The sequence below is a fragment of the Panthera pardus genome, unplaced genomic scaffold (assembly GCF_024362965.1).
Source record: "Panthera pardus isolate Hobbes unplaced genomic scaffold, ASM2436296v1 HiC_scaffold_12, whole genome shotgun sequence".
In the NCBI taxonomy this organism is placed as follows: domain Eukaryota; kingdom Metazoa; phylum Chordata; class Mammalia; order Carnivora; family Felidae; genus Panthera; species Panthera pardus.
Window position 1 is genome coordinate 13,872,586 of NW_026526677.1, and position 10,332 is coordinate 13,882,917.

Consider the following 10,332-nt stretch of genomic DNA (forward strand, 5'->3'; position numbering starts at 1 on the left):
TTTACACTTTTCCAGGAGCAAATTTTATTTCCAGTTAAATTATTTGGCAGTGTATGATTCCCTCAATACAACACTGTAGCTGGAACATTCCATTTGTTGCTGCTTTTCCTGCTTTCCAGTTCTGGTGTGATCCTGGGAATCTGAATGTGAGGTAGAGGGTCTCACTGCTGTGGCTTGCTCTATTACTTTCATCTGGGATGTCTATTAATTCTTACAATCTGATTCTCTAAATATTGGAGGGAATTATTCAAAGTTCTCAGTACTTAGAAAATACTTTTTTTTCCCCTCTGTAGAGACTGATACTGGAAAATTCCAGTAGGTTTGCAAACATGCTAGTTGCATGGGGATTTCCTCTTTTTTCTCCCTTAGCTATCAATTTTTAAAGTTCCTCCCATCCCCAGGAGATTCAACTCTTTTCTTTTTATTTGGTACTTTTAACTAATTTTACTAGCTTTCACTGTTTTTAATTCATTCCATTAATACTGAGAAGTAGGAAGTGGTCTGAGTTCATTTTGCCATCTTTCTCCAGAAGTTGTGTCCAGAGACTATGTGTTAATATATCAATTAATTTATTTGTCATAAATAATGAAGAGAGATACATCTTAAGGTTAAGTTCGTATAATTATCCAATAAACAGTTAATGCTAGATGTGAGCTAGGTTAACGTATATATTAAGTCACTCATCTCAAGGTCATTAGTTAGTAGGCAGTACACGTAGAACTTAGCAGAGTCTTTTGATGTCTTTTGACTTGACATCAAGCCCAACACATTTTTGGAATTTCTGTATATACATGTCAATAAAAAGATGTTTATGGCTCTTTCATGTTTATATCTGACCAAATACCATGCTTCATCTTCTTGCAGCTGAAATGAGAAGATATATGAAAGAGGTCCAAGGACGAAATCAAACAGAAGTGACAGAATTTATCCTCTTAGGACTCTCAGACAATTCAGATCTACAGGGTGTCCTCTTTGGATTGTTTCTGTTAATCTATATGGCAACCATGGTGGGTAATTTAGGGATGATGGTGTTAATTAAGATGGATCCTTGTCTCCACACTCCAATGTACCTCTTTCTCAGCAGCCTCTCTTTTGTTGATGCCTCTTACTCTTCTTCTGTCACTCCTAAGATGCTGGTGAACCTTGTGGCTGAGAACAAAGCCATATCTTTTAATGGATGCGCTGCCCAGTTCTACTTCTTTGGCTCCTTTTTGGGGACTGAATGCTTTCTGTTGGCTATGATGGCATATGATCGCTATGCAGCCATTTGGAACCCTCTGCTGTACTCAGTTCTCATGTCTGGGAGAATATGTTTCTTGCTAGTAGCTACGTCTTTCCTAGCAGGCTTTGGGAATGCAGCCATACACACAGGAATGACTTTCAGATTGTCCTTTTGTGGCTCTAATAGGATCAACCATTTCTACTGTGACACCCCACCCCTGCTCAAGCTGTCTTGCTCTGACACTCGCATCAATGGCATTGTGATCATGGTTTTCTCCAGTTTTAATGTCATCACTTGTGTTATGGTTGTTCTCATTTCTTACCTGTGTATCCTCATTGCCATCTTGAGGATTCCCTCTTTAGAGGGCAGGCACAAAGCCTTCTCCACCTGTGCCTCCCACCTCATGGCTGTCACCATATTTTTTGGGACAATTCTCTTCATGTACTTGCGCCCTACATCTAGCTATTCAATGGAACAGGACAAGATTGTCTCTGTCTTTTATACAGTAGTGATTCCTATGTTAAACCCCCTCATCTACAGTTTGAAAAATAAGGATGTGAAAGGGGCCCTAAAGAAGATCTTACAGAAACACATACTGTAAAGCCATGTTATATATCATCCTGTTATGCAGAAGAAAATACGTTTTCACATTAATTTTATTGTCTGGTTGCTTAAGCTCTGTGTGTTTGTGTATATTAAAGTTGATTGTTTAAAATGGGGGTATACTTCTAAATCTTCTGGTTTTTTAAATGTGCATTCATGGGCCTATATGATGAATAAACACAGTGGGGGGAGGTTGGTGCTTGGTAAAGTATCAAAATACTTAGATTTGGCTGACTTGGGCTTACGATCCAATGTCAATATTTAGCTTTTCTTGATCTGATATCTATAATATGGGTACAACTGCAATAACAGAGTAGTATTTTCCTGATTTTGTAAATCAACTGGAATATTTTGAGGGTAATGATTCAATGTACTTTAACTTTTAATCTTCACTTCTCCCAGAGTTTCGTATAGTTTTCAATAAATGTGTATTGAAAGTAAATTACCCATCTTTTGTTCATGGTAGTGGGGCAGGGCACTGTCAATGTAGGAACAGTGGGGGAACTGCCTTCTTCCATGAGATGGCATGTCAAAGGAGGCCGATGATTCGGAATCAGGTAAATGTCTACTCCCTATTTCTCTCCATCTCACTATCCCTTCAAGACCTTGAGGGAGCACACCAGTACTTCTCATGCTCCAAGTAAGATCACCTCACTCCCCACCCTCCAAATTGGTTAGAGACCACAAAGAATGTGTTAATTCACCATGTCCACTCTGAATAGTTCCATCCCCCTATAACTTCCACTTTCAAGTGTTAATCAACGTTTCTTTCAAAGATATTCAAAACTGTATCATGCTTGGTATCCTCCTTCCTGTTGCCTTTTATTCTGGCTCATATGCTATATATAATATCTGTCCTTCTGTTGCTTCTTATTCACCAACCTGAGACGAGTTGCCCTTGATCAATATTCATCGCTACTCTCAGTGCCCAGCTGAAATTCCATGGTCCATCAAATAACGACTCATCCTCAATCACCCTCAATTCCATGCTCTACTTTCTCTCCATTCTGCACATCTGACTAAATCCCAACTTAGTGAAACTAACTTGTTTCTTTGTTCTGTCCTCCCTTGAAGCTGCTTAGTACAATTAGAGAACACCTCTCAGCATGCCATGCTCTGCTGCCCATCTTGTGTCATACTTCTTTCTTCAAAACAAAAACATTTAGACAAGATCATCCCCATCTTGCCATCTCTAATCTTTTTACATATACTCTTATTCCCACTTGTCAAATGGATATTGTATCCCTTGCTTGTCCCTAAACCCAGTTCTGGCACACATTTGGAGCTTTCCGTAAACTCTACTTCAAAACACTCTACTGGAATGTTCTCATTTGTTTATAAGCATCTTCTAGTATCACCCTTGTTAATAATTTCTTTGGCTGAAAGTCTTATCCAGTCACCAACTTATTTCTCTGCTCTCTTTACGATGAATGTTTTCAAAATAACTACCTGTACCCCTCGTCTCTACTTTCTCGAATCCCACTGCATTTTCCAGTTGTGTTTCTGTACTGCCTCTCCATTGAACCCAGTCTTGTCAAGGACACATAAGAGCTTCACATTACTGTCTCTAAACATTGTTCTTCTGTCTTATGTTTACTTGGTATTTCAGGAGATTACAACTTTTGTACTACTAGGAGGGTCTATATCTTAGCTTCACACCTATGTATCTTTGAGCTTAAAATATCCTTTTCCACATTAAGGTATAAATTGTGTTTCCTGCTACTTGTCCATAGTTTGTGATTAGAATAAGGAAATACACACGCTTTATATCTTGAGCCATAATCCATTAAAATTATTCATACAAAACTCTGCCCACATTTAATGTATATAATTTGTTGCGTCTGGACACATGTATACTTCAATAAAACAGTCAAAAAGTTATTAATGGAAAAACTAGCATGTAACACGTACTAGAGATATAGCAGGTAAAAAATTAAAGGTTCTAATCTTCCCAAACTTATATTTCGGTGAGGAAGACTTTATTTTCTATGCCAAATGTGCAAGTATGTGTGCATAGGTGTGTGTGTGTGTGTGTACATGTGCACGTGTTTGACATGGGTATGAGTGGTATTTTGAAGAATAGAAAACCAGGTATTAGAGTAGGGAATGGTGGTGTCAGAGAAGAGTTCTCTGTGGAAATAACATTTGATCAAGGCTTGAATAAAGGTAATATCATCTGAATGTCTGTGGAAAAGCATTTCAGGTACACTTACAGTAAGTATAAAGGCCCTGAGGCAAAATTCTCCTCGGTTTGCCAAAGGAATAGCAGGAGACACGTATGTGTGGACCAGTATGAACAAATGAAAGGAGGAAAAGACATGCAATGAGGAAGGTGTTTGAGAAGAAGTGATTGATCAAACAAGCCTGGTAGTTCACCAAGTGTCTTTGGACTTCACTTTTTCTGATCACCCTGTGATAACTGTCCACACCCCGACTCCAGACTGCAAGCTGCATGAAGGATTGAACAAGATAGGTTTTATTGGCTACTCTCTCAGTACCAAGGATACTGGTAGATATTTGTTTAATTAATTAATTAATTAATGCACCGAGAGAGCCATATTCTAGTAGAAATGAAGAGCGATCCCATTTTAAGTGGAATTCTGAAGTGTGGAGGCTGGATCTGGTCCATTTCGTACCGTTTAATTTAGTGTCATGTTCCACGGAGTCTCAGGACCATGCAATAGCTTCTGTACTTCTCTACGTGCCTAAGTTACTCTCCAGGGTATAAGTTGTTCACTGGGGAGAAAGTAGTTTAATTACTTCAGTGAAGAGCAAATATGTGTCTTAATTTTGGATTGGCACCTTCCAAGCTTTCGATTTTTAGTGTTTTGCAGAGACTAACTCTCAAGAGAATCACGACAGACTTGATAAGGTGGACCGTCTGCTTTCAGATTCAACAGCAGCATTTTCTACTCTTCTTTGAATTAACCGTGTCTTAATTCTGTCATAGCTGGATCTCTTCCACTGCTTGCATTTTCATCCCAGCTACAAATTTCACACTGTGAGACAGAAAACTGGTATTCCTCCCAAAGCAAGAAAACAAAACTAAAAGTAAAAACAATTACTTCTAGTGAAGATCTCTTAAGGCCAAAGGTAAGACGGTTTAATTTATCTGAAAGTGTTTGGATATCGAAACGTTCTGAGACAACTCAAAAAACATTCAAGTAATTAACCATCTCAATTATGATATGTCTGAAACACTAAATTTAATGTTTCAACTAAACTAATTTGGATTTTATTTTTATTTCGATTTATTTCTTTGTTAATGTTTTTAAATTTTTAAAAAATGTTTTATTTATTTTTGAGACAAACAGAGACAGAGCATGAGCAGGGGAGGGGCAGAGGGAGAGGGAGACACAGAATCCGAAGCAGGCTCCAGGCTCTGAGCTGTCAGCACAGAGCCCAACGCGGGGCTCGAACTCACAAACCATGAGAGCGTGACCTGAGCCGAAGTTGGACACATAACCGACTGAGCCACCCAGGTGCCCCCTGGATTTTGTTTTTAGAAGAAGACAGGGATTTAGGATCACTAATAACAAATCAGAATTTTGTAGAATTTTCAGTATATACAGACACATGCATATATGGATGTATATATACATGTATATCCATGTGTATACATACTTGTGTATGTGTAAAACAGAGAAAATTAATTTTTGTAGCAAGAATGCCATATATAATGTGAGTATGTTTGTATATATACATATAGGCATAAAGTAGAGCTTTACAAAATTTTTCAATTGGTTATTTTATAGGGTAGGATTTTGTGTGAATATAGAGATAGACCTGTTAAAAGACTGTTGTAATAATCCAGGTGAAAGATAATGTTGGCTGAGGTCTTGGTAGGAATGGAGGTGGTAGGAGGTAGTTAATACAAATATTTTGAAAGTAGACCCAACATAATTATCTGATGGACTGGTTATATAGCGTGTGAGAGAGAGAAGAGATCAATTTCTTCAATATTTATTTAATTGCATCTGAGCAAATGAAAGTATAGAGTTGTCATTAATTTGAGATAAGGAATGCTATGTTTGGAGCAACTTAGGGAAGGGCCTGAGAAATTCAGCTTTGGGTTATGTTGAGCTGCTCTTTGATATTAATGTGGAGATGTAGGCAAGCAGTTGAACTACAAGCCTGGAGTTTGGAAAAGAGGTCAGGGCTGGAGATACAAATTCAGGAGTTTTAAGTATATAGAAGGTAATTACGCTGGCAAGATTGAATAATCAGCCTGGTAGAGTGTAAATTGGAAAGAGAGAAAGATTGAGGACTGAGCTCCTCCAACCTTAAGACTAAGAAAGGAGAGGAGGAATAAGCAGACACTGAGAAGAAACAATCCATTTGGTAGGAGGAAAACTCAGAGTCTGCTGTCCTAGCAGATGAGAGAAAAAAGTCTTCTGAGGAGTAGTAAGAAATCAACTCCCTCAAATGTTATTGAAAAACCAAAAAGATGAGGAATGAGAATTGACCATGGGGTTTGACAATGTAAACATCCCTGATGCCTTCGGCAAGAAGTGTTTCTGTGGAGTGATAGGGTGCAAGCCCAATCAGAATGGGCTTAAGAGAAAACAGGAAATGCAGTCTTGCACACAGCAAGGATATTCAACTGTATGGTATGTTTAATTGCCAAGGCCAATGCAAAGGAATTGGATCGTAGGAAGTGAAGGCAGTAGGGGCAAGGGGGGAGGAAAGGAAAGTTGGAAGTTAGCGTAGGCTATGTATAAATAAGGTCAATCATCAAAGACTTCACACACACACACACACACACATACACACACACACACTTTACTTTTAAAAAGAAAATAGGTTACTGAGTTTACTTAAGGAAGTTTTCTTCACTGCAATAAGCAAATAAAGAGGTTAAATACACAGGTCTTCTGGGCATTTAAGAACTAATCTTAATTATAGCAGAGAATGAACTATTTTATTTTCCTGGTATTTTTTTTCCTTTGTGCAATTTATTTTCTCGGTTTCTTTCTTATCTTAGCAAACGAATCATCCATTCTGAGACAAAGATATGAGCAACCATACAACAGTGGCTGAATTTATTCTCATGGGATTCAGGGATCATCCAGAACTACAGTTTCTTCTTTTTATGGTATTTCTAGTCATCCATATGATAACTGTGTTTGGAAATCTTGGCATGATCCTATTAATCAAGAGTGACTCACATCTCCATACCCCAATGTACTTTTTCTTCGCTAATTTATCCCTTGTTGACTTCTGTTATTCTTCTGTCATTGCCCCTAATATGCTAATGAATTTCTGGGTGGAGAACCCAGTCATTTCATTTAGTGCATGTGCCACGCAGTTCTTTTTTTTTTGGTTCCTTTGCTGGAATTGAGGGCTTTCTGTTGGCTGTGATGGCCTATGACCATTACGTGGTCATCTGCAAGCCTCTTCTTTACACAGTCACCATGTCCCTGTGTCTTAATGTCCTTCTGGTATTGGCCGCATATCTTGCAGGCTTTCTGAAGGCTGCCATTCACACAGGCTTCACCTTTCAGCTGTCTTTCTGCCACTTGAATGTCATCAACCACTTTTTCTGTGACACTCCACCCCTCCTGAAACTCTCTTGTTCTGATACACATGTCAATGAAGTTGTCATTTTTGCTTTTGCCAGTTGTAATGAACTGAGCTGCCTCCTGATTATTCTCAGTTCTTATCTGTACATCCCCATTGCCACCTTGAGGATCCATTCTGCTGAAGGGAGGCCCAAGGCTTTCTCCACCTGTGCTTCCTGCTTGATGGTGATCACCATTTTCTTTGGCACTATTCTGTTCACGTATCTGCGCTCCAGCTCCTGCTACTCAAGGGACCATGACAAAGTGGTATCTGTGTTTTATACAGTGATCATTCCCATGTTAAATCCTCTCATCTAGAGTCTGAGAACTAAGGATGTCAAAGCTTCCTTAGGTAAAAATTTTAAAACAACCTATTCTTCTGTACTTAGAACCAACAAAGTGTGAGATTTTAGAACTCTGAAGGAACGTAGAAATGACTAAATCCACCTCCATTCATCCTGGTTCCATTTCATTCTGCCATGAGTTTTGTTGTTGCTGTTTTTGATAGTAGAGTTGGGCCGAATGTCTCGACATCCTGGGGAATATGGTTAAACCTCTATATGAATCCCACTAACTCCACAGAGCCTTTATGCTTGAAACTAATCAGCTATCACAATACAACTCCCTGTTCAGAGACATAAAACCCAGTATACAAGTAAATGAGATAAAGACTGAATAGCAGAAGGAATGACTCTTTTTTTCCTACTCGAAGCTCCACGATTGAACGGTGATTTATGTAACTTCCAGAGGACAGGTGATAAGGGGCAGGCTGAGCCAGAATTTGTCCAGAGGACTCGAAGAGGGCTTAGAGACTGCGTTTTATCCCCAGTGAACTGGAAAAAATCATAAAAATATGACATCATAAAAATATGATGTCACATACGTAGATTGAGAGGTCCTCAAAAAAAGAAAACTAATGGGGCACCTGGGTGGCTTGGTTGGTTAAGTGTCTGACTCTTGGTTTCGGCTCACGTCATGATCTCATGGTTGTGAGATTGAACTCCACTTTGGGCTCTGCCCTGACAGCATGGAGGCTGATTGGGGTCCTCTCTCTTCTTCTTTCCCTGCCCCTCCCCCGCTTATGCATGCTGTCTCTCTCTCTCTGTCTCTCTCTCTCTCTCTCAATAAATAAATAAAACTTTAAAAAAGAAAAGAAAAGTTATTCTCTTATATCTGGTTGGATGATCTGTTGGATGATGTTTTATTCTTTTTAAAACAAGTTATCTTGTTTGAAATTAAACATTTCAAATGATCAGCGCCCCCTCCAACTAACAATGTTAAAGTGACTACATTCTGGCTACTTACTCTAATATACTGAAAAACAAAACCAGAAGCCAGAAGCTTCTTGGTATGTTTGTGATAGTTACAAATAAATGTTTGGATTAAAATAGCAGGCAGACCTTCCTTAGGGGGTACAGGATCAAGAAAAAAAATCTGGCCACAAGGCAGTACAGAAGCATGACTTTTAGGCTAAAACCTGTAAGATGCCGCTCTTATTCCTTTTGTTTTTCTATAGTTCCTAGATTTGAGGGTTTTATGTGTTTTCTTCCTTCTGTTTTTGTCAGATGGCCTAACATAAACAACATCGTCTTTTATTATCCTGTTCGGTTCAGTGTACCTGATCCTCTAAGAATATGCAATTTGTGATGATAGGAATTTGAAAAGTAAATGGTCCTATCCGGCTGGGTAAAAACTCTTTGGGCCCCTATTCCAGAGAGAAAGCCGATAAATAGTTGCCTTGACAGCTCCTATTCGCTACTGAGAACTCTATTTAACTACTTCCCATCTTCCTCTTCTTCTTTCTCTTTCTCCTTCTCTCTCTCTTTTTTTCCTCCCCTTGTTCCTCCCAGGCTTCAGTGACCATAGAAACAAAGACAAGAGAAGAGCTAAGAGATAAATCAGATAGTTTAATGGGCTCCATCTTTTCTTTTGTAAGTTTATTTATTTATTTTGAGAAAGAGAGAGAAAGAGAGAGAGAGAGAGCAGGAAAGGGGCAGAGAGAGAAGGAGAAAGAGGGAATCCCAAGCAACTCCCTGTTCAGAGACATAAAACCCAGTATAACTCAGAGCCAACTCAGAGCACTGCCAACTCAGAGCCCAATGCTGGGCTTGAACCCGGAACCGTGAGATCATGACCTAAGCTGAAACCAAGAGTGGGATTCTTAACCACATCAGCCACCCAGGAGCTCCTGGGTTCGTTGATGTAATTGTTAAACAAATTTCTAGTAGAGAATGGGTTTGAGGAAAATCTTAGCTTTCAGTACTAAAGCTTTTTGCTCTTCATGTTTATAATCTATAGTATAAGCTGGATCTCATAACATCATACTCCGGTATTAAACATGGATAATTTGATCTGCTTGATTTGAAAGCCAAGTTGATTGCTCAGTCATATTTTTGAAGGTAAATTTATTCCCCAGGAAATGTAGAAATTTGAAGTGAAGGTTCAATGCAGTCTGACCAATGAGTGCAGCCAGAAAGTTGCAATTCCGGTTTTCAAGGCTACTGTACAACTGGGGAGCTCATCCTTCTCATCAAGATCCCCTGCTGTTTTTCTGGAACAAACACTCCCGGCATTGCTGCAAGCCTTTGATTAAGTCCCAGAGCTCTGTCAACGTTGATTTGGATAACTTTTGCCAGTGTTCTTGTTTCTTTTGCAGAGGAGCAGGGTTGGGTAGTTCATTGCTCTATCTTTCAGGCAGTTGATCCCTCTCTCTATATTTTTGAGATTCATTTACAGTGTATGCGTAGTGTGTTCATTTTTATTTCTGTGCAGCATTCCATTGTATGGACATACGACCCTTTGTTTATCTATGCATCTGCCAGTATACACTTGAGTTTCTTTGAGGGTATGTGTCTTCTTTTCTCTTGGATAAATACTTCAGAGTAGAATTGCTGGGTCAGTTTTGTAACACGGTATAAGTTCTTAAGTGAATTTTATGAGAAACAA

The 10,332-nt window shown here is 39.0% G+C and overlaps 2 protein-coding genes across 2 annotated transcripts; both read left to right on the forward strand.

Annotated features, from left to right (window-relative positions):
- The first annotated feature begins 869 nt into the window (after positions 1–869).
- LOC109245317 (olfactory receptor 5AP2) lies at positions 870–1,823 on the forward strand. The gene has a single exon (XM_019412622.2). The coding sequence runs from the start codon at positions 870–872 to the stop codon at positions 1,821–1,823; it is 954 nt and encodes a 317-aa protein (XP_019268167.2).
- Positions 1,824–6,839: 5,016 nt separating this feature from the next.
- On the forward strand, positions 6,840–7,704 carry LOC109245239 (olfactory receptor 1020-like). The gene is given in 2 exon segments (XM_053899201.1): positions 6,840–7,136; positions 7,138–7,704. Coding segments are annotated over 2 exon segments (864 nt in total).
- Positions 7,705–10,332: the final 2,628 nt, after the last annotated feature.

What these genes read in the sequence shown, in the direction of transcription:
- LOC109245317 (XM_019412622.2), top strand. Translation starts at nt 870, where the DNA reads ATGAGAAGATATATGAAAGAGGTCCAAGGACGAAATCAAACAGAAGTG.